The sequence below is a fragment of the Cardiocondyla obscurior genome, linkage group LG02, assembly GCF_019399895.1.
Source record: "Cardiocondyla obscurior isolate alpha-2009 linkage group LG02, Cobs3.1, whole genome shotgun sequence".
Taxonomy (NCBI): domain Eukaryota; kingdom Metazoa; phylum Arthropoda; class Insecta; order Hymenoptera; family Formicidae; genus Cardiocondyla; species Cardiocondyla obscurior.
In genome coordinates this window covers 8,133,834-8,157,959 of record NC_091865.1, presented here as the reverse complement: position 1 = coordinate 8,157,959, position 24,126 = coordinate 8,133,834, and the positions used below count along the sequence as shown (strand labels likewise).

Sequence of the window (24,126 nt, the reverse complement as noted above, 5' to 3'; positions counted from 1 at the left end):
TATGGCAAAAAATGAAGCAATCATGCATTATGCTTTACCTTTTACACACGGAAAAATCGATAATCTCATAATGTACGAAACTCAAAAGTAATTCTAGACAACTGTACAAATAAATATTTTAAATTAAAAATTACTTTTTAATTAAAATATTAAAGTTACTTTCACACAGATATGTTACTAAGTGAGAATAAATACCTGCCCGGAGAACTTTTTTTCTCTCCATGACATTTATCATCCCCTCTCAGCCATTTTTGAAGAACGCTAAATTTTCCTCCGCCACCTTCTCTTTCCCGTTCCTTGACCACTCTTTCCTTAGAATGAGGTTTCGAAAACTTCGGAGTATTATCACCTTTTTCTAGTGTAAAACGTTCGCTTCCTAAAAAAAATATAACACATTTAATAATTTAAATACATTTGACAAACATTTTAATCCATCATGTTATTTGCATTTATTTTTACGGTGATATACCTGGTGAGTCGTGCTGATTGTACGAGCCAAAAACGAATGGATTTGTATTACAACTCTCGATGGATTCCGCGGTGTCTGGTGCGTAGTTTTGCGAGGTAAAATTGAAACCTTCGTGACTAACGGAGGGCACGGAAAAATCGAAGCCCTTATAACTTGGTGAAACGGCCGAGTCCGGTATCATCGGCTTTTTCTCGATCGGATCGTTTTCCAAATCCTGCTCGAGTTTCATGTAAATTACATTGGTTTGCTTATTAATCGCAAGCGACCACGCCTCTACCCCTCGATTCTTGTCGAAGCAATATTTCGCTACTGAATCATCATCGATGCGTACCCAAGTTCCTTCATGATTTACGCACTGTAATAAATAAATCACGAAGTGTCATAAAGAGAAATAATGTGGATATTTAATGATAAAAATAAATCAACCTACATATTCTTGAACGGTCACCGTATTTCCGAGGGCTAGCATTCCGATCGGCGCGCCTTTTAAACTCGGTTTACTTCTAATATTGTGCCCGGAAGCTCCGCATTTAACGACTATCATACTTCTTCCGGCGTCAAAAGTTACTGTTTTTCTCTTGCTACAAGTAATATATTACAAAATGATTGAAAATAAATAACAGGCAAAATATTTCTTACGTACTCATCGCTCGCATCGGAACGCTTTCTCAAAATGGTCTCCTTGATAACTTGATCCAAAATAGATTTCGGCTCTTCCACCGGGAGAAGTAAAGTTTTTCCTAAATGTTGATTGTACTGCAAGCACCAGGCCTCAAGATGACTACTATTGCAATACTCTTTGATCGTCTCTGCATTTAATCGCAGCCAGACACCATCGTCATTATGTATCTAATTCGAAATTAAGAAAATTACTATCACTGAAGTATTTAATACATTGAAAAAAATAATTAAAACACAAAATGTAAGTTATAAAAATATAAAATTTGTTATTTAATTTTTCTTTTTTAATTTTCGTTAAAAATATGTATTATTTTTATTCATTAATCGTCCATTAGCAAGCTTTAAAATAAATTCAATATTAAAGCGTGAATAATTACAGCCTGTTAATGATATTACCTCGTCAACGAAAGCTATAGTGCCGTTAACCGAGACGAATCCGATCTGTTCGCTTTGCAGCGACGGATGTGCTCGTATTCTCAGGCCGGCGCTGTTCTTCGCCACGAATTTTCTGAGTCTGCTCGGCTGAAGCTGGGGCTTTTTAACAATGTTCTGCGTGGGCGGTTGCATGCCTTGCGGAGGTTCCTTCACCTCGACTTTATAATTCTAAATAAAGCGGAATTAGATTTAGACTACTTGAAGCCTATTTTTAATTGAAAGCTTATTTCCGATTATACATAAAAGCAGCATCTGATTATATATAAAAGCAGCAATTAAAATTGAATTCAAATGAGTCCTGAACCTTACCTCGCGCAAGATAAAATAATAAATGATTTGCTTACATCCTCCATGTTATAACCGTCCACCGTGATCATCAACGAGTACCAGCCGACAGAGGATGGTGTCCACGTAGCGCTGTAGCTTCCGTCGCCGTTAGGCCTGACAAGCATACTCTCGCTCGATCTTTTTACGGCGGGCGACATGAACCTTAGTTCTTCGAAAGAGTAATTCTGATAGGCCTTCATGATGGTGATGGCGTAGAAGCACATTTTGTTGTTAATTGTCACCTCGTACGGAACGTCCAAGGACGGCTGTGGGTGACCACCAAATGTCAAGGGATCCGGCTGAGAAACCCGACGGATTTTTCTACTCTGATCGGAATCCGTGATATCTGTCTTATCGATCGGCACCGCTTTGACTTCAATCTGTAAAGATGATTTGCGTTTCGACATACGTCCTTATAACTTCGCCGATAACCGTGGCTTGAGTCGTGAATATCTGAGAGGAAGAAATACCTTCAATCCGGATACGTGCACCACTTCTCCGTATTGATCTCTGGTGAGTACAGTGACGATCGCCGGCCATCCGCATCTCATTTCTTCTCGTGAATATAACGCCTCGCATTGAGTGGGATCCACGAAACTGTCTGGCTGCAACCATCGCGCGAGTCTGCCACCGCTGGTGCCCGCCGAACAGGAGACGAAATCTCGCAGGAATAGACGTTCGTTCGAATGACAACTGAAAATAGCACATGTGCAGAATTTTAGAAAGATTGAAAAGACATGTGCACACATTCCTCTTTTTCTATCCCTCGTCTTTCTCACTCTTTCGGTTTAAAATTTTGGTTTTTATATCGCCGGATCTGTATATTCGCCCACAACTGCGTTCAAACTCTGATTGATTTTAAAACTTTCTATTCGCGGTACAATTCAGAATTTATCATATATGCAAGAAAAGATTTATGAGGTTTAGTCGCTCCGTAAAAGCTCAATAAAAATCTGACCAAAAAAAAACTATTAAAAAAAAATCTTTTATTCTAAATATACGAATATACGTGTAAAAATTGCACGTCAACTTAATCGTATATTCCGGTTAAAGCGGAATGATGAAATTACGTGTGCAAGAGTGGCGGGTGAAAAAATTTCAGTTGAAACTTTTTTAACTCCTTTTTTAGTCGCGTTGAAGGGAGATGATGGACTTCCACGTCAGAAATCGGATCGTCGTATTGAGATATATCGCGGTACGATATAAACATCACGAAAGGCCCCGCGAGAAATCTCGCGTCTTTTATTGCGAAAATCACGGTCCGAGTCTATCGCGAGTACAGAGAACAAGAGAGAGAGTACGGTTCGTTAAAACGAGTTTGAGATTTGCAGTGCCCCTAATTGGTCGGTGGCTCATATCACGGATCCCGTCCGGGTGGATCGCGAAATAGAGGACGATGCTCCTCCGCCAGTCAGACAATCGTCGCTTCCCCATCGTTCGGACTCATCCCTAATAAGGCGCAATCAGAACCGCGGTTCTCCTCTCCGCGAACGTGATCCGCGCTGAGCTACCTATATACAGCGGAATCGACTTTGCGTTTTTTATCATACGCGAGAACCGGTATTCTGAAAGATTTGTGTGCGAGAGAGGTCTCGCGAGAGTTTGGTCGTTAACGGTGTAACCACGTGGAAAATAAAAGTCTAATTAAAATGAACGACGAAGAGAAAACCTCGGAATTTAACGATGTATCAAACGCGGTAAGAAAATAATTAAAATACAGTACATACTTATAAAATGCAACGTGCTAGCGTTTAATATTTAAAGATACGAATGTTTTATGAGTGAAATGTTTCACTGGGCTTTTTAAAGAACCTTTAGAATTTAAAAATCCCAAGCACTTCAGATAAATGAGACGAAGAAAAATGCGAGATTCAGGATCACTCTTTTCGAACTACATTCAAAGTTCGTTTTATTACGTTTAAACTGATTTGTATAATCAATTTAGGAGCCGCTCCAACAGATTTCACCCCAGGTCAGGTGGCGTTAAACTCTCGATAATACCGAGAATCACGGCGACGAGGTACCTTCTCGTAACTTGCGGTATCAAACCTTGTAACGAATGTAATTTTCGCGCAGTCAGATATAAACGCCGCGGAAGCAGGGCCGCTTTCTCTCTCTCGCCCATCGATCATAGTCACGAGGAAAAAGATGAACGAGCAGCACGCCAAAGATAATAGACGCCAGAGGAGGACGAGCCGGCATAATACGCAAGAGATCGCTGCCGGGACCATGAGGATCGAGAGCGTGCGGCTTTAAAGATCGGTATCCGCGTGACTTACAGCCGGTACGTGACCATTTCGGAAATGGGCACTTCGCGGACGATGTCGGCGACACCACCGCGTTCCTCTCTCGGTTTGAGGAACGCGTTATGAATGAACGGACGACGTTGAACGTGTCGCGATGCTAGACGGAACGAGGCACGCAGAGCCGAAAGGCCGCAGCCTCTCATGGGAAATTAAACGCTCGGGTTTTCCGCTCATAAAGCGAAAAGCGCTACGACGTCGGTGGCGCGTTTTAGGGAAACGGTATCCGCGTTATCGCGAAAAGTGACAAAAGCGGACAGCTCCGTTTTCGAAGCAAGCTGTCTCCAGTGTTTTTTTACGATTACCAACGCTCACCTCGCTTGAGTCGCGTATTTCCGGTACCGGCGACGATACATCGGCGAGGACGGCCTCGTCGCCCGCTTTTTACCCCGTGCTAAATGTATCATTCCTCCCAGCAAAAAGCGCGTAATCGCGTAGATTACCGGGCGTTTGCCTGGATCACGAAAGAATCACGAACGCCAGCGGAAAAATCAGCGCGGCACTCGCGTATACTCGCGGATAACAGCTTTCCTTCGATTTCACTTGCGAGACTCGCACATGAGGATAAAGTTGCGGAATTTTTTTCCGAAAACTCGACGAAAGTTCGCATGTCAGAGTCGGAAGGAAGTTCTTGCTAACTTTGAAATCCCTTAGATAGTAAGGAAGTTTGATAGCTATTCCAAAAACAGAAATTCGATTTCCGTCCAATGGCGCGCTTATATGTCATAAATATTGAAAGGAAGTACAATTTTACTACTAGATTTAAAGCGATAACAATATCCAACGCCATTAATCTTTCGTGAATCAACTATCTTCGTCGAGTTCTTAAAACAGCTGGTTTTTAAATTTTTATACCATCTTCGAGCAAATAATGTCTTTCGATTTTCACAACTGCTGGTTGCAACAAATACTTTTTTCTGATCGGCAATCGGATTTATTGCAACAGAGCAATCATATTCGTTGCCTCTTTATGGGAGCGACGTCAATTGGACTTCATTGATCGGGACTACGAGTCCTGAACACGATTTACGCAATTATCATCCGTGACGATACGCGGGTCATCAATGTAGTAGAGGATCGCAAGTTGGTCAAGGTCGTCCTCGCAGGTGCGCGTCGATAGCGTGGAATCGACAGGTTCGAAAATCCGCGAGCGCACTCGGCGAAGGCCCGGTTCCCGAGGTTGCTTACGAGACGTAGCAGGCCGATTCGATCGCGAAGAAGGCACCGACCGTCCCGTAACTCGTCTCGTATTCTCGAGCCCGATGACGAGTTCTTTATCCTTCGAAAGGCCGACGGAGAGAAAAAGAGAGAACGTGCGGCGAAAGAGCAAGCTGGCGAGGCGTTACTCGCCGTGCGAGTCGAGCGGTCGAGCCATACGGGATCTATGGTGGGGACTGGCAAGCAGTGCAAGCAGACCACCGATCGTGCATGCCACCGGCTACAACAGTTTAAAAGCAACCTCCGTCACGATCGCGTCAGCTGGCCCCGCGAGTCCTCCACCGTTGTGAGTCTCTTCTTGCTACGGCGACGAGGCAAAGTGCGCGCATAGGGAGCACCGGCGACCGCTGGGCTTGTCTCGTACACGTCGCGGCACGTCGATCGTTATGTATCGATAGATTTAAAGAGATGAACCTGCTACCTCGCCCGGGCGCGGAAACGATCAGCGGAGGAAGCGGATGAAGAATATACGAACGGATAATAATCGCGCAGCACAGTGCCATCGATCGATCAATGGAGTGAATCGATAAGTTTTCGCTCCGCGTGAGTGAACGCGTCTTTCAGAGAACGCGAGTGATCGGATCGTTATGAGAGAGGCGAGGAGCCGACGCTGATCGGGTGATGATCTAAGCTCGATCGAGGGATCGGGTTCACAATGAGGGTCAAGCGAAGAGCGTTCAGTATCCTGGATCGGAGCATTAAGTGTGATCGTGTAATCGTATGCTCGGTGTTCATATGGCATTTTGCGTTTCTGCTGTGCATCGAGGCCACCAAGCCGGGAATATGCGTCATGAACGGCTGTAACTGCACCGTCATGGCACATCGCTGGGTTAACATCAAGTGCGTCTTCTCCAAGGATCAGGTGAATGCTAGAGCTTGTTCTAACTCGTTGCCGCCGTCGGGGCGATAATCTTACATTCGTATGCTCCAAAAATACCGGAGCAACAGGAAGGAGACGGTAAAACCGAGATTATGCACCCTCTTTCTTTTTTTTTTTTTTCTTCTTTTACTTTAAAGACAAATTTACGAGCTTTACATTCCCATGGAATATAAATCTACTTTTATACCCATTCGGTTCTAATTAAAAGATAAAGTTCATGGTACGCGATACGGTCTGGTACAGTTAACGAATGCCGTATCTCCGTTTTATCCGGGTCGCGTTTAAAAAGTAATATTCGTCGGGATCGTAAAACGCCAATGACCGCCGTCGAAATAAAATAATATATAGTTGTAAAGTACAATCAGAGCTAAACTGCTTTTCGCGTGCCGCGCGGAAATCGTTTAATTTTCTTTTTTTTTCTTTTTTTATCGTGATTTTGCGAGTTACGCGAGATTACGCGTGATTACGCGTTTATCACGGCGTGTCGCATTCCACCGGCGCAAAAAAAGGAATTTTTAATGCGCGACAGTGAAAGTTTACCGAAGTCTTGAGAGACTTGGATTCGCCTTCCACGCGAGATTAGCATATAAATCATTGGCCCGTGAAGACGGTGGGAATCGCATGCACGCACGCGTATGCCCGATTCATGCGTGTGCACGCAAGCGCATGCATTCGTAAGCATTCCCTCGAAACAGGCCTGTAAACGGAATACACAATGTAAAATAATTGCGATTTAATATTACAAATTTAAATCCTTCCCCGGTACAAAATTAGCAATTGCTAAATAAAATCAGCCTTCCTTCTAACACGAGAGAAAAATATAAAAAAATATAAAAAATATACGCTGAGGCACGTATTATTTCCGAAAGATTTTGCGAGATCTTTCGCTGCACGCCGTTTCCGCTGGAAATGCAGCATCCTTTTACATTACGGCATAATGGTGTCGTATTATCTTGGAGCGAAATGAAAATAATTGTGAGGATATAATAGAAACGTTGGTGGAACAAAGGCACAAAAGAACGCGGAACGTCTTCGATCTCAAGTCCGTCCCTGTGTAAGCACAGAACAGGCTGTAACTTGTACTTGCCACATTTCTGCACGGCACAGCCGTGCCAGCAGCCCTAGCTCGCCGCTCTCGTTGTCAGCCGCATTCAGCTGGATACCATCCGATGCAACGGCATATTACGGCTCCGCGCTTCGTAATTCACGGCAAGTTTTCTCGACGGGAGAGAAAGAGCGGGTGAGGACTCGGGGTACAGAAAACGTGATAAAACTAGCGCGCCAAACTGTCAGTAGCGATAACTTGTACAAGTGCAACAACCGCAAAGCGAGAAATGTAAAATAGCCTTCCCTTCGTTGATCTGAAATTTTAAGACAGATCTGAGAACGTGGGACGAATAACACCGCGAAGGGCTTCTACGGGCGTACGCTTGCGAATTACGATGCGTAATTCGATCCCGGGCATAAATCTCACGGTGCTGCATTATAAAATAAATCTTTAAATAAGACGGTACATCATATCGGGCTTCTGACGCAGAAAATTACTTTTATCACAAAAGATTAATGATAACGTTCCGCGAGCGGAATTGCGTTCGATATACAATATATATTACGTAATATTGAAAACTGCAGCTCTTAAGGTTTTAAAGTAAAAATAATCTAGGGAGTTATTTGAACCCGGGATGTAGCAAGGTGACGTAGAAAAATGATAAAAGTATGAAATAATATGTGCGTACGGGGTTAATTTAATACCGCGCATGAGACGCGGAGCGTGATAATCCGATATTTTTCTTTCAAAGGGAAGATTAAATTTCTTGTACGCTTCTTGACCGCAAACTGGAGTGAGCCTATTCCCTATCCACGCCACGATCAACTACTCGCGTAGAAACGCAACGGAAACCAGTTTTAAGGGGCATTCACAGCACCGGCCTTATCTTGCGTAGTAGACGCACTGTCTAAGGATCTTATTAAATCGTTTCGTTTCATTGCTCTGTCGCTATTTACTATTACGGTCTTCAGGAGAGCTGCTCCTGTTTTAAAAGCGCTTCGAACGATCAGCGACGCAACAAAATACACGACGCATATTTTTCTCTCGTATTATTTGCTCATTAAATAATAAACCGAATTGATATTTATATTGAAAAAAAAAAAAAAACGTAACGATGACTTAATTACTTCATTACGTTTAACAAAAGTGCAATCTTCATGTAGATCATGTATCATTTAGATCCGCTCATATCGACTTGCTCCAAGATGATAATTAACGCGATTCTTTTGTGAGGTTTAATTTCAATCAGCTTTCCGCTGAAAGTGATCCTTATCGGTCTTGATAAATGTCGTATTAAGCGTAGGCGTGACACACGGAGCATGTACTCAGTTGTCCTCGGCAATTGACGGACGGCAAAGTGATCGGTGTCAATGAATCAAGACGATATTACAGCTCGATTCTACCCCTAGGAACGAAATAATAAATGCGACACCCCGAGAGTGTTGAATTTTTTTTAAGAGAGATCTCTAGAAGAAGCACGTTTAGCTTTCGAGGATGATATAATCGGTAAACGAGAGCATTGACCAAACGAGTCGTGACGAGTCGTTTTGCTTTGCTCGACGGTGCCTACAGAAACAACAATTGGCAGCGTTAGGTCACTATTATACTACCGGACGGCAAATACTTGGTAATCAAATCAGATTCAGCCACGGCGTCACTTATCATTCCAACGCCATTAATTCCATTTACCGTGTAGCCAGCATCGTCGCGCGGTAACTGGCCGGCAAAGCCTCCTTGCCAACTCGCGCAAGTTCACTCGTATCGAAACAAGGACACTTATAATTTGATCGGCGGAAACGGCAAATTAAGCGACGATCGTCAAGTATTGAAATCACCGCAATTCCAGAAGAACGCAAATGCATGTACTTCTCGCACATCTGCCTAATAAAGAAAATAATGCGACGTTTCCTTTCATAATCACTTATCCTATCAATAAACAGCGGTTAAGCTAAGCAAAGATAAATTTGTCTAGGTTAACTTATAGCGCAATGCTATCTCCTAGCACAATGACTAAAGACATCACTTAAGAAAAGAAAAAAAAGAAAAAAAAAGAAAAAAAAAGAAAAAAAAAGAAAAAAAAAAGAAAAAAAAAAACGTTATTTAGTTAGGTACAAAAATATTTTTTCCTTTGTCATTTATCTTATCTTTACGTTTGCTTATCTTTTATTTTTATTCCGTGCCGGCGGAATAAATTCATCATACTTCCAGAAGTCTAGAAACGCTCAATTAAAATAATAAAGCGATGCATTATACTTAGTTATGTATCGGCGAGTTGCATCGCGTCGTGTTAAATCTCGTTACAGCTTACACGGGCAATTTTCTCGCAATGACTCTCACCAGCTTAGATATGTGAAAAGATTTCTGACAATAGCCAACTTGCTCGGCACTTTGCGCGAGTAGATCGGCTCGATAGGACCCTCGCATTAGTCCTCACGCATTCGGTTGAACCTAGGCGATTTCCGGCGCATGCAATTTCCGGTCGGGGGGTCCATTACGGTCAAAGTAGAGGTACGATGCATTGTACTCCGAGCCAGCTGCTTCACGAATATTTTCTAGCCCGGCTGGTCGGAAACTTGGAATCTAATTCGCCGTCGTCGCTTAAGTTCGATAATAATGCAGTTATTTCATTTCGCGCCGACTTCGCAGTCGGATATTTTAAGGGAGCTCCTTCTCGTTTCCTTTCTGTTCGAAAAGAGAGATCAATCGACAGCGAAGCAACAAAGGAAATTATATCATCAGCGAGCGACCTCGCGAATTCTGAGCGCGGCTCTGTAAAGGCCGACTTTAATCTTCATCTTCAGGTGCATCGCGCTGTGCCAACGCCGAGGTTTAATTCGAACGCTTTACAGCACCGTTATCCGATGGTCGTCGACCCGAAATTACACGTGGAAACAACAATTAACGTTGGTGCACCACGTGCCGGCCACTGTGCGCCGAAACAATTTCAGTGCGGCGGCAGTTTAGGCGTGCGATTTAACGCTCACGGACCCGTTAATAAGCGGCGGCTTTTCCCGGCTAACTCGATTACGGGCCGATCGCGCGATTATGGTCGGCGAGGCTGAATCTGTTAATGCAAACCGGCGAAAACAATGCGCCGACGATTAAACCGCGGTTGCGTGCATCTCTCCGCTCGCAAGCCCTTTCTGTAACGGTCTAGCAATGCCGCTCCTCTTTCTCCTCTCTACTTCCCCTCGCGTCTCTAACACCCTCTCTTTCTCTGTGGCGTAATCATCTCGAGTGGAGCAAATAAACCTAACAATCGGAACTGGAAAATAACACGTCGCGCGAAATCGCACGAGAGCGATAGCGGTACTTAGGACGGAAACGATGTCACCAGATACGCGCGCACATATATGGCCTGGTGTGTGCGTCGACGACCTCACGCGCTTTTATAGAAATATAATGTACGGCTTGTGCGTAATTATCGTCGAGGAATCTCGAGAAACGGGAGGAAAGTCGCGTCTCGAAAAACGAGAGGCAACGAGGGACGGACGCGTCGAATTTTAAGACGTCGACATCGGCGAGGACAATGCGCACCGATGTTTGCCTCGTCCTCGAGGACGGTCGCACCTCCCCAGCCCTTTTGTGGTACGCTTCTGCTTGAGCTGCCGTCGCATTAATAAATTGACGGCTCACGTGGTCGTCTAGGGTCCGAGAAGCGGCGCGAGGGTGCGACGGGGTAAAGGGCACCGCGGTGGGAATTTCGTGCGGACAAAACCGCGCCGCGATGGAACGCCGGGCCGATCCTCGGCTCAATTTATTCACAATAGGCCCTTTCAACGAATTACACTTCGGTTCACGACGTATCTCTCCGGCCGGGGCGTTAACGCGCGAGAGCGTAGATGATGCGGGTTCGGCTTCAACGGCAGGCGAGAAGTGCCTGGGATAATCTTACGTAAATCGACGTCCATAAGTTCCCAATCCTCGTGTGAGCAAATTGAAAATGTTCTATTTGTAGACGTGCCATTAAAATTTATACCGCGCGAGGTACCGAGTGGCAGTCGATTAGAAATATTCCAGAACGCGTAAATTGTAAGTGCGGCAATCACGAATCCGTAAATAATTCGCGTTATACTTGCATCTCGGTGTATCGCGATTTAGTCGACGATATAGACTAATGTAAAATTATTACCAACAGTTTTCGAGGTAATTGTAAATTAATAGCTCGCGCTGCCACGTCAGCTACGTGATATTGCCGCGAGCTCGCGAGAAATTATTCAGCCCACGTTCGAAATATTTAAATAGTATTACCGAAAATATCGTGTACAGTAATTGCGCTTCTGAACTGCCACCTGATCGATTGATCAATCAATTACCGTTGATTGCTATCTAATTGAAGGAAACATTTCTACGTGAAAACTCGACGATCGCCATCCGAGTTTGGTGATAAGTCATCACCGCTTCCCGCTGCCGCTTCGATCTCTACCTTCGTGCGACCCGGCGCAATATTTCACAATTAAAATTGGCGAGAGCGTGCAGCCGCGAGCGTCGATTCGAAAACAATTTCCCCAGCCTTCGTCGGTCGCACCTACGGAAGAGAGAAGCGGGAAGCGAAGGGATCTTTTATCAACGTTCGTGAATCTCGAAGTGCCGCGCTCACGCCAATACCCCACCGGACTCCCTGATAACTTCGATAACCCAATAAACTCGGCCCGAAAAGGGGGCAAGAGAAGATCCGGGGCGCGATCTCTTGATCGCGAAACGCTATTATCACTCGCGGTGCCCTTCGCGATTCGCGCAATCCTACGATAAATTATTTTAGAACGGTTTGCCGCTGTACAATACATGCACGCGCATCCGAGAACCGATTACGGTTCGCTGGCTTTGTCTGGAGAATTTGCTCCGGGGGCGTAGATATAGCCCGACATCCTGCTTCGTTCATTTGGAACGATAACTCTCTTTCTCTCTCTCTCTCTCTTTCAGTTGCTCTAGCAGGCCTCCTCCTCCCCTTCCTTTTCGAGTCTTATGAGTTATCGCAATTAGTCACACGTGCAAAGTGTCTCATCTATCTGTATGAATGTATTCTTATGTATGTTATTGCGCACACGTATAGCGGAGATCGACAATCGCTCACTATGCGTCTTCCGCATTGCGTTCGAAACCGCAGTGGCATAATCCGGATATTCCGCTGGCTATACCGCAAGGGTGATCGAGTTAACGCTAGAAGTGGCCCCTACCCTGCACGTTTAAATTATAGACGTCATTGTCCTAATCGAAGACTTTACACTTGAAAGAAGGCTCAATATCAAATTAAATCTCTTTGTTTAATTGTAACGTAGGACGTCAAACGAAATCCTCCTCCCTCTCTTAATAGATAAGATAAAAGAATTCATAAAGATCCCTGAAATAATACTTTTTCACAGCAACTTACGATTTTACGAAAAAAAAAAAGAAAAAAAAAGTAAATTGTACCCCTTCCAGCAGCTCAAAACTCTCGTCGCTCTTATAAATTTATAACGTTGTTCGAGATACGACAGTTAGTGTCTTTAGCGTGATTTATATATCTATTAACTCAATTGTTCGAAGTGAGATAGAGTTTCTTCGGTAATCAGAGCACGTGAGGAAGCGCAATCGATAAAAATCCCCTCTAGATTCGATATGAAACGGAGATACCGAAGATACAAATGTACCGCACGGGTGAGATTAAAGCGATAGAAACGAAACGGGGAGCGATCGCTGAGCGCGCGGATAGCACGTCGCACTTAGCAGATCGCAGGCCGTCCAGTGCTCGGTGTGCTGCGGCAATTAACCGAATTATCCCTTGACGCGACCCGGCCGAGGCCCCCGGCGGAATAATGGCGCTCGCTTGCTCGCTCGCACGTCGGCAAAGGCGAGCGTATCCCACCGTGGCCGCATATGCGAGGGCGAGTAGTAATTTCATCCCATGCGAAACGCGCGGCGAGCGAAGGCAAGTGTCAGCGGGTGCATCGCCATTCCGCGAATTAACTTCCGGCGTTTCCCCGTAGCGATCGCCGCAAATGCCCGGCCGCTCCGAGCTTCGCGAATTTCGCAAGAACCGAGATATCCATGCGAGGTTCCGGTGGAGGAGTTTTGCGCTCGTCGCCACACGTTTCGCGCGAAACGCTCGAACCCGCACGTGGATGTTTGCTCCCTTGTTTTACCGGCGCGGCCAAACGAATATCAACAATGCGATAAACGTGGTCCAGAAGGTTGGAAATTAATTTGCCGTTAAGCGGAATACCGCGAGTGTGTATTTTAATCGCATCTACGCCGCATTTGGCATTGAACGCGATTACCAGAATGCATATTTATATAACAAGACATATTCTGAAATAAACTGCTTTTGTTCTTCCTACGATTAGTCGATAGATTTTTAAAAAGAAAAAGAATTTTTCTCCGTCTAGTTTCTACAGTTTGAAGTTAATTCAAAATTACTGTTCTCAGTCGATTTAATTTTTAAGCGCAATATTCCGGCGATTATAAATTGAAGAGAGCTCGTTAAGAACGCGATTGATTTCGGCGAAGAGAGTAGACGACGACGACGCCTGAGGGATTCACGCCGGAGTTTAGAATAACTCGATTGTCGTCCGTATCGTTCACCTCGAACTAGAACTAGACACGGTGAATTGGGTTATTTTTATACGTCGGAGGCGCACCCGGGCCTCGCTTCCCGGCTGCGTCAATTAGCCAACGGCGGAACTTAGACGGCGACGAAAACGGAAACTCGTGAGGCCTGCCATAAAGGCTTCGAGGCTCCTTCCACCGCGCGCAACCTTTCGCTTATCCGGTTCCATTCATCTCGCAGCGATTATGCCTCAGCTCTACGATAAACGGGATTTACACGTCACGGATGACAAGAAATGTCGCGGCGACGAGTGCGAAGGGAGCCGTCATCTGCGTTCCGATTAGCGCTTCTATTAGAAGTTAATACGTCGCCCGATGATATACGGCCGTCAAATATCCCCCGTTGATTCCAATTCAAACGGCGGATCTTTGACGTACGTGACTTGGTTGCCGTGAATTCGACGCCGCGAAATCGACATGCCCGACACGTACTTCCAAGCTGCTTAATTATTTATCCATTCGACGCGGCGCGCTTCTCATCGCATAATTTGGGGGTAGGTTGTACTCGATAATATTGGAGGAATCGTGAACTGTCGAAGGCCGCGCGGAGAAGTACGATGGAAAGGCGCTCGCCTGTATTTTCCTCCCCCTCCCACATAATTCATCTTATGTTAACCTCTTGCTTCTCGCGTTTTATTTTTATTCATCCGTCATCCGTGTCGACCCGTAATGCACCGACTTAATTAGTTTTCTTGCCATCTTTCCGATAATTTTTGGATCGAGTATCGTAATTCTGCACGAACCGTAATGTGAAAAAGAAATTACAATTTTTGATATTTTTATTTATATTGAGAGAAAAAAAAAAAAAAACATAATTCAAAATTAAATTAAATAAAAAAAACCAACCGTTCTATTACACACGAAGTTCTACTAAAAATGTTCAAAACAGCGCAAATTAAATTTTTATATTAAATCATGTAAATATGTTGAAAACACTTAATTGAAATTAATTCATTGCGGGACGCACTGCGGAAACTCTTGCATTGTTCAGTATTGTTTTTCTCTTGTGTTCACGCTGGCTATAAAATTAACGCATGAGATAATATTTCGAATTTCAATATCGCTGTAAACCCACGCCGTATGAACGCTAGTGGATTATTATAATAAGCAGAGTTTCTCGTGACGATTTCCGTTTCCCGTGAATTTAAACGTGGGGCTCGGCCAAAACTATCGAGCTTTCTCAATACCACAGGACAAAGTCCAGTTACCGCAGATCCACGGTCCGACGGCACTCGCGCAATCCAGCTAAAGTGGTCTGCTCCCTTTATTTCCGCTCCGATGCATTCCGGAGCGAGCGCCGGTCGCGTTGTATAAGTCGAAATAATGTTTCCTCGTGTGCGCGCCATACCGACGATGTAGACTAAGCGTAACCCTTGCGATTCATCGATATTCCAGACAGTCAGCTTGAGATTCTCTCCGCTAACGGTATACGGGCTGCAACCTCCGCGTTTGCGATCCACGTCGCGGTGCTTTCTCGCCAGGAAGCAACGCTCTCTCGATATTACGGACTTGTCCTCGTCGCAATATTGCCGCGTGCACTTGTTTGGATAGCTGGTCAAACAGCGCGACATTAATTAACGCGTTCTTTCCACGAGATTGCAAAATAAAAGAAAGAAAAAAAAAAAATTCAATATTTGTGATTGACTTATTTCAAAAAACGTACTAAAAATTGCGCGTCGATTTTAAACAAAAGTTTCTAAACGGATTCACACATCGGACAGATGTTGTACCGAGGAATACAATGCAGAAATGTACCGTAAAATTTTCTGGGTTCAAAGAATTTTTCCCCCCGAGATTTTCTCCCACGAAAGTTTTCGTCCGAACATATGGAACTGGACTAAGCTGAAACGATAACGGAAACGATTTGACACGCTCTGTTGCGGAACGAAGCAAAACGAGGCGAGGCGATATTTAAAAAAAAATTTCTGCTTCGAAATTTCAGGGTAACTCGGGGACAAATTAGGTAACCGGATATATCTGCAGCTGGCAATAAAATTTTTCGTTAGCTTAAACGTTTCCGTGTGAGTTTCTTCGAACGATTTTCCACGAGCAATCGGTCCTGCCAAGAATAATTCCAAGTAAACGGCAAGGAGACCGCCGCGATTCAGGGTAATTGAGAGCCGATCAACTTTTTGACGTGTTAATTGGCAAAAATTGATCCCACCACGTGTTTTCCATATTCAGTGGCGCAACGGCGCTTATTGAGCTCGTCAATTATATCGCAGCGTGAGCGAACCGAGCGTGGGCCGGGTATGGAAATTAATCTGCCACCTAAAGCACATCGAGGCAATAGAAAATTCTACGATGGCTGCGGGCCAGCGCAGCGCGATCCCTCGTACCCGGTACAGCGAAATTAATTCGCACCGGCGTTTTAACGTCGTTCGTAACTCGCGCGGGGTTTCATTCGCCGGAGAGAGAGATGCTCTTTGTGCCCGAGGCCTGCGACACCGAAATAACCGGCGTTATCCGAGCGTCCCGACCCTTGAGTCACAGTTGAGTACGAAATGGCATGACTTTCAAGAAGCGGTCTTAGTCATTCATCGAGGATTAAGAAAGAACAGAGAGAGGGAGATACGCATTTTCCAACTTATATCGCACGTCGTACACCCCTCCTCCGCCGCACCTGACCGCATTTCTGTCTATTCCGAGGAAACCGTCGACTGCTAACAGCTGTTTCGCTCCGCGACGCATTCGTGGCTGCATCATCGAATGATACACGACGAAAACAGAGCCAGATATGAACGCGCGCGAGTAGCTGCGTCGCGCAGCACGCCCCGCATTATTCACTTGACACCGCGGTTTTTCCCTCGTGCCTCTATTTCGTTAATTAGCTCTATTCGCGCGGAACTTTCACGATGGGTTGCAAGGAAGTCGCGCATATTTTTAATTAGGAACGAACCACCGCCACGCCGGCGCCGCTACATTTACTTTGTCCACAATATTATCAGCGGGAGCAGCGGTACCGTCTCGCGATAGGTTCAACGCGCAGAAAATTCACGACGCGCTGCGGTTGATGATGCGTATCAAAAAGCGAAATCCTACATAATATAATGAATAAAGTACGGCAAAGTACAATCTAAATCTTTAACCTAATATTTTTCATGCGTATTTAAGTATATATATCCTAGACTTAGCGAATTATGTATCGTTTATCATTGATCTCGAAATGTCTCAAACTTAAGCTAAAATAATACAATACGCAACCTTTAGGAATCACGCGTCAAAATGAACCTTGTAAAATAATCCGTCAGGAATCGAATATGTCAGAGGCGAGCAAATTGATAATGCAGATCTAACGCGATAAATTGATTTCGACTAAATCTCGCGATCAGATACGCGCTCCTGATCTTCCACCCGCCCAAATGCGCGTTATCGGACGCTGTCGTGAAACTGGATCCAATATTACCGGAAATCGTATCTGTCTCGGATAATCTGAGTCGTAATGAAGCTGCAGTCACCGTTGAGCCAACGAGATCGCCTGGCACAGATGCCTCCCCCGCGCGACCCCGTTCGTAATCGCGATACATTTCATCTCGTCCCGTTCAACATTTGTATTAAATCCGGAGATATACGGCAATATCGGATGCCCTCTTTCTTTCTCTTCTCTCTTGTCAACAGCGAGCGTTCATAAGTGACTTTGCCGGTTGGAAATCGTATATCGCGCACCACGGCGCATCGGCGAGGCGGCAAAAATGAGAAAGAATAAACCGGGGCTTCGTGTTACGCGTAATGTAACCAAGAGACGTACGGCATACGAAAGCCGAACCGAACGCATTGCTCGATGCGATGAACGCCGACGGTGGGCAATGACTCACTCTCGGCGTTCTAATGAACTCTTGAAACGACTTTCCGGCGTTGCGAAGAAACCACGGTAGGGTCTGGGGCGTCGCATTACGCGGTCTACGTCTGACCTTTTCCGCGCGGACCGTATTCAAACGGCGAAAATAAAACCAGGATGCGCAGAAAAATTATTTTAACGGGAAGCAAACATCGCGTGTTATCCGAATCTGGAAGGGATCCAAACGGGAAGAGGATCGTAACTCGGACTGTTTTCGGTGACTCGCGCAAATTTTATTACGCAAAGATGAATAATTGCTCGGAAACGGGAAAACCTTTCAAAAGAATAATTTTTAGAACATCGTAGTGGGTCTTCTCCGTTAACTTTTTAATAAATCACGAACGGGCGATGGTTGAAGGAGAAATTAGTTATCCCGTGCTCACGCATAGCGACACGTACGTTATAATTCAATCGTTGAATGTTTGCACCTTAACATCCGTACAATTTTCTTTTTTGTACCTCACGGAAGACATTATCGTGAATCAACTCGTCGCGCGGTAAGATTACTTAACGTGTCGCTTAACACGTCGTATTTCCTGTACATATTTAACATACGAGTGTAAACAGGGTTGTGATATTTCAGACGGAAATATCTTCAGATAATAGATTTAGCCGGGTGGGGTCAAAGGTGACAGGGGAGAAACCGGATGCCCTGAAGAGCATCGCGGTAAACAAAGGTCTGGCTAAAAATAGAAACGAATAAATAATTTTCTAATAAGCGCGAGAGAAGGGTATATCTTGCCGTGGGCCGAACGAAAATCTCGGTACGGCGCCAATGTTTATTCAAAGTATTTACGGATCGTCGAAAATTCATATCTCGCGAGAATCGAATTTTCCAAAGTCAGATTTTTCCGAATGGCCGTGAGATTTCGATCGTCACTTGCCGCCTGGCAGCTGAATATTTTTCCATTCCGTATTTTTCAACGATATTCAACGACGCGGGTATCGCTTTGTAGCCGTACAAAGATATTGAGGGCATACAAAATATCCCTCTTAGAAAACTTATCGCAATCTTTTCTGATAAAATGTCGAAAGAAACTGAGGAAGAAGTACAAGTGACACAAGCGATCAAGCTAGCTCACAAAATATACCGATAAACTGAGGCTGAGATATATCTATAGTCACCAGAAAATAGATATGACGAATAAACAAAAATCAGTTAAGATATCAGCTTTAAATTTTGTTATTTGACAAGCATAAATTATAAGGTGATTCATTTTACGATCGCCTTCCTTTGAAGATACGAGCAAACACCGTCTTTTCTGTTTCATTTTATACGAAATTGTACACGCGAAATAAATTAATATGTCATTATCGTTTAAGGTAAATTAATTTTTTTTTTAATTTCTGAATGATTTAAAGATGCAAACTTTAATATCGTGCCGCGCTAGTTCAAAATACAAGATTTAATAGTCTTTGATAGCGCAACAGTCCTCTAGAAAATCGCAATAAATTATATGATATGCTAAGAAAACACATGGCGTTTACTACATTCCCAGAAAACGATCTTAGTCGATCGCCTTGTTGTGATATACGTTACGCAACCGAGATGTAAATCTGGACACGGAGAAGGCGAATGACGAGGCCACACGGCCTTGGCACGATATCGATGCTGCATTGCGTCGCGGTCTTCCTTAATTGCAACTCGTTATCGCGCAAATCGGAAACAATAGAAGCTCGACAATAACGCAAATAACGCCACGTTTAATCTCCGTTTCGTTTTTTAGAATGTGGAGCTGCTGGAAGGTACCATTCCGCCGGAGGCGACGGAGCTGGAGGTTTCTCACTGTCAAGAATTGAGGATACAAGCGGGCGCATTCGGCGGTGGCGCGCCTCTGAAACGAGTTTACGTTTCGGGGATCAACAGCGTAGTCGCCAAAAGACAAGCCTTTCAAAATCTCAGCGTACCCAACACGCATCTCGAGGTTTCGGAGTGCAACAGCGTATTCCTGGAGAGCCACGCCTTCCGGAACACGCGCGGCACGCTAAGCGTCTCGATATCGCGGTGCAAACACGTGGAAATAAAACCGAACGCCTTCTCGTGGCTGCTGTGGCTCAAAGTGAAAGAGGTGTCGTCCTTGGAGCTCTCCAGCAATGCCTTCAAGTTTGAGGCGCCTCAACCTGGCCGACACGGACCGGCGACCAAGGTTCGAATATTCTCGCGAATCAATCCCGCGCATTGCCATTGTTAAATTCATGCTCCAGTGTCTGCATTCAAATTATTTTAAAAATTGTAATCTGATATTAATATTAATGTATCCACATGATATTCGAATCTGTTATATTACGCTACTCATTTCTGATATCGGATAACACGTCAATACGAATAAATTACATGATATTATTTCGTGGATATTGTTCTATTTTGAATGTCACTGCACAAGATGCAATATACCTACGATTTGTATAGATTGAAACTGACATAAATTGTCGATTAATTAAATTAAAACTCATCCGCAAGTAATCTTTAAAGCAGTCAAGGTTCCAAAAATATAAATTACAGTTTTGTGCGAATTTTCTTTGAATACAGATTATGTTCCAAAACGTGAGGATCGCCGAATTGCCCAAGGCGGTATTTCCTTCAGCTATCGCAGAGATTCGCATGGACGACATCTCGATGAGGACCATACGCAAGGACGCCTTTTGCGCCATGACTATTTTCAACGTAATTATTAGCAACGCGACTATCCAGGAAATTCAATCGGGGGCTTTCAGCGATCGGACGCTTATCCAAAGGCTCGAATTTGTCGATGTGCAACTTAAAAGTATCAACACGGCAGCTTTTAGAGCTGGACACGATAATCTTACGATTCAACATTCCAGGTCAATATTAAATTTTTTTTATATCCGATTTTTACTGCAAAACATACATTAAGAACAAGATAAATAAAGATTCGCAGATACTTTTTTTTTCTGGAAAACAAATTTGTACTTAATGTTTTTAGATAAAATTTATTTGTTAATTATATAATATTTAATATTTTAATATTACGTTTCTAATTATTCATTCTTATTCAATATTTTTAATTATTTATTTTTTATCCATTTACTTTCTTTTTATATATAAATTATTAATTATATTATTCAATTTCATAATTTCTCAATTCCTTATGAATAGTAAATAAATTAGCATATTTATCTTTCTTTATAGATTGTCCGAGGTGGACACTGGTGCCATCAATACATCGGCAGCGACTGTTACTTTCAACAACAACGAGTTTCAACATCTGAAACAAGGCTCAATCGTGTTACACCAATGGAATCATATAGCAATCGACCGCAACGTCTTCGTCGATTTAGAAAGTGACGCGATTAAAGCGGAAGTCAGTGCCACTTCGGCGCCCAATTTTGAATTTTCTTTCACGGACAATCGCGTACAGAAGGCCCGGCCGGGATCGCTTAGGTTCGCCGCGATCTCGCAGAGCGTCAACTCGGCACGCGTCGGTAACAATTACTTCAACGAAAAGTGCAGTTGCAATCTCGAAAGCTGGGTGCGCGAAGTGACAGGTCGCAACAGTTCGGTCACGTGGATGATGGATTCCGGCTATTGCATGGTCGACAATTTTTTGAAAAAGTGCTTTAATCTACCTGAAGGTTACATGGGTATGCGGAACTTCACGCAGCTTATATGCACGCAGCGGGATCACGTCAACTGCGAAAAACCGTCGCCGAGTCCGAAGCCGAGTATCAGTCCGCCTAGTGTAGGGCCTCACGTTTATCCGAGACAGAAAGGATTCTTCGACTTGGAGATGAGTGAATCGGAGGAATTGGCACGCGAGAAGAGGATCATCGTTATCGTTTGCGTCCTGGCGGTCTTCATCGTTGTCGTGGTAATTCTGGCCTCGGGAATTCTCTACATGCGCCGTCGCGGCGTATGCCCTAAGCTGACATCCGTTTCGCTAATAAATCCATCAAACTGGCTCTCGTCCAGCAACGGCATGACCGCCGCGACGTCGGCTAGATCAATATCGAGGCTGAGTGTTCACGAATACGCCGGCCTTCAAACGGAGACAAGGATACTCGAGATGGACACTCAACCGGAAGCTACGGAGGACGACGACGAAGAAGGCGACGTATATCCGTACACGGAGAACAAGGCCACGCAAACCTTGCCGGAGGAGCTGACGGAGGAATACTTGAGGGATCTCCAAGAACGGCTCAACGATCCCGACAATCACAGCCAAGCGAGGGACATGATCGAGCACTTATACGATCTCATCAAAATCGAGGAGAGTTGCAATAACAATAACGACCGGCAGCCCGCGGGCGATCGAGAGGAGAACGCGTATGACGTGATCCAGCCAAGGATCAAAAAACCGCGCGGGGCACCAAGGCCGTCGGTAAATATTGGCACCAAAGCGCCGTCCTTGGATAAACTGGTGCCGAGCGCGATACGCACCAGACCGCCTATAACAGAGTACACCCAGCCGCGCGACCAGCGTATCCCCGATCAAAATCACTTGTACGCCGAGTTACCGGGCGACGAGACGATGCCCAGCACAAGTCGACTGTCGCAGCCAATCCTGGACAGCTTGATCGGTAGGGGACCACAGCCGTTACCGCCGGACGTGGTGAACGATCATCTCGTTAACGATCGTCCTCCGTGGAATCTCGGCTACGGCGCCGACGATTGCGGACCGCCGCGAAGCCCGAAGCCGGATGGAAATTGCAGGAATCAATCTGCTAAACCGATGAGCTTTCTAAAAATTCTCGGTGAAAGCATTCTAGGCGCGCCCGGTAAAACAAGTAATAACAAAAGGCCAAACTCGCTGCTGTGCGAATACGCCGAGCCGTCCGATGCGACCGCCCATCTTTACTCGGAGCTATCGGAGCCTCAACAAACGTCAGCATCTACTAGTAAAATGGCGAACAGGCCACTACCTACCAAGCCCGACCAGGATTCCGTCGCCGCAAACGCGGCCAAGGCGTAGCGGTGTTCATTATCTGTGATATAAGTATTATGTGTCGTCGATAAGATTTAAGTGTTCATTCTTTTTTTTTATTTTTTTTTTTTTTTTATTTTATGCCGACTGTATGAAAAAAGTGTTCGCGTACACGCGTATGTTTGTAGGAGCGATTGCGTAAGAGAGTTTCCGGCGAGAGTGGCTCGTTTGAAATCTCTCGGCTGAGAGATGTGTTGTTCGTATCACAATAGCGAAGGAAATGCGCGTCAGAAATTAGTGCAATTCATGAATACAAGGCACGAGTCTGTCGGTCTTGAAAATGAGAAGTGCCCTTCCTTTTAAATCACATATGAATAAAGCTTTGTTAGAACAATCGCGTCCGGATCGACCAAAGCAACGTTTACGTGAAAGTTTCGCGGCGAAGTTGTGCCAAAATTAGTGTACGACGTACGATTTGTATTTCGCCCTCGTAAAGCGAAATAAAATTTGATAAAATTTATTTATGTTTATCTGTGACAAATAGATGTAACATACGTTTATATATGTATATATATATATATATATATATATATATATATATATATATATATATATATATATATATACATATACATTACTTTATCAGGGGTATTATTAAATAAGTATTTTACATTCGACATCTGAACAAAATTAATCAATATCATCCACTAACCAATTACTTCGAAACTTTTAAGTTATTTACAACATTTTCAATTTCGTATAGACCGAGAGTTGCATTTAGAAACTTATTTTTTTTACATTTTATAATTTAATTTTTATTATTTGCAATCCTAAAAAAAAGAGTTACCCGTTAGTATCGATTTACGTGTTTAAAGTAATTCGAAAGCATGCAAAAAAAAAAAAAAAAGTACGGAACCATTTCTCTTTGCTTCCGCAATCGACCAATCTGAATGGCCGATAAAATACCGGAGGTCCAATAATCAGATCTCCCTTTGGCTGCTCTCGAACGAGTATCTCGCTTCAGATAGCACGCGTTGGTGTCCGAGAGGAAGGTATTCACAAAGTACTTATCCCTAAGTTCACTGAGAGCATCGATTTCTCCTATCTAAATCTCTCATGTTTAAAGTATCCTATACCATCGTCGTCTTATCTCGAAGAATTTTACGATTCAAGTAGCTTTCTCTAGACGCAACCTTCTACTCGCTTCTCGAGAGCGCTTTCGAGTTCACGGGTCGTCACGGGCCCTTTTATCAAACGGTTCGCAGAGGTGCTTCACTCTAAGGGAGAACACCCTGGGATTAATGCAGCCACGAGCCAACATCGATTCGCCTCGGAGCGCCCGGCGAAGCCGAAAGATATTCTTAATCCCTCTCGCGGCGCGCAGTCAGTCGGTGTATATCCACGGCGAGACCGAACTATTCCATGAAGAATGTAAGAGGAACAAATAGAGTAGACTACC

At 44.3% G+C, this 24,126-nt stretch overlaps 2 protein-coding genes across 12 annotated transcripts in view; one reads left to right on the top strand and one right to left on the bottom strand.

Moving 5' to 3' along the window:
- Positions 1–24,126, bottom strand: part of Hiw (MYC binding protein highwire) — a 164,755-nt gene that overhangs the window by 9,400 nt on the left and 131,229 nt on the right. For 9 of the 11 annotated variants that reach the window (XM_070669455.1, XM_070669496.1, XM_070669464.1 and 6 more), the window contains exons 17-24: positions 2,383–2,605; positions 1,930–2,292; positions 1,547–1,753; positions 1,113–1,318; positions 900–1,050; positions 470–824; positions 196–376; positions 39–101 (exon numbers count right to left, since the gene is read on the bottom strand). In XM_070669455.1, the coding sequence (XP_070525556.1) occupies positions 39–101; positions 196–376; positions 470–824; positions 900–1,050; positions 1,113–1,318; positions 1,547–1,753; positions 1,930–2,292; positions 2,383–2,605 (1,749 nt within the window). The remainder of the gene's footprint in view (positions 1–38; positions 102–195; positions 377–469; positions 825–899; positions 1,051–1,112; positions 1,319–1,546; positions 1,754–1,929; positions 2,293–2,382; positions 2,606–24,126) is intronic. The other 2 variants (XM_070669483.1, XM_070669491.1) reach the window with 1 other exon arrangement.
- Positions 2,625–23,187, top strand: LOC139110073 (uncharacterized). Its single transcript, XM_070669629.1, has 4 exons — positions 2,625–6,295; positions 19,512–19,931; positions 20,315–20,607; positions 20,936–23,187. The coding sequence occupies exons 1-4, from the start codon at positions 6,089–6,091 to the stop codon at positions 22,713–22,715; spliced, it is 2,700 nt and encodes an 899-aa protein (XP_070525730.1). The 5' UTR covers positions 2,625–6,088; the 3' UTR covers positions 22,716–23,187.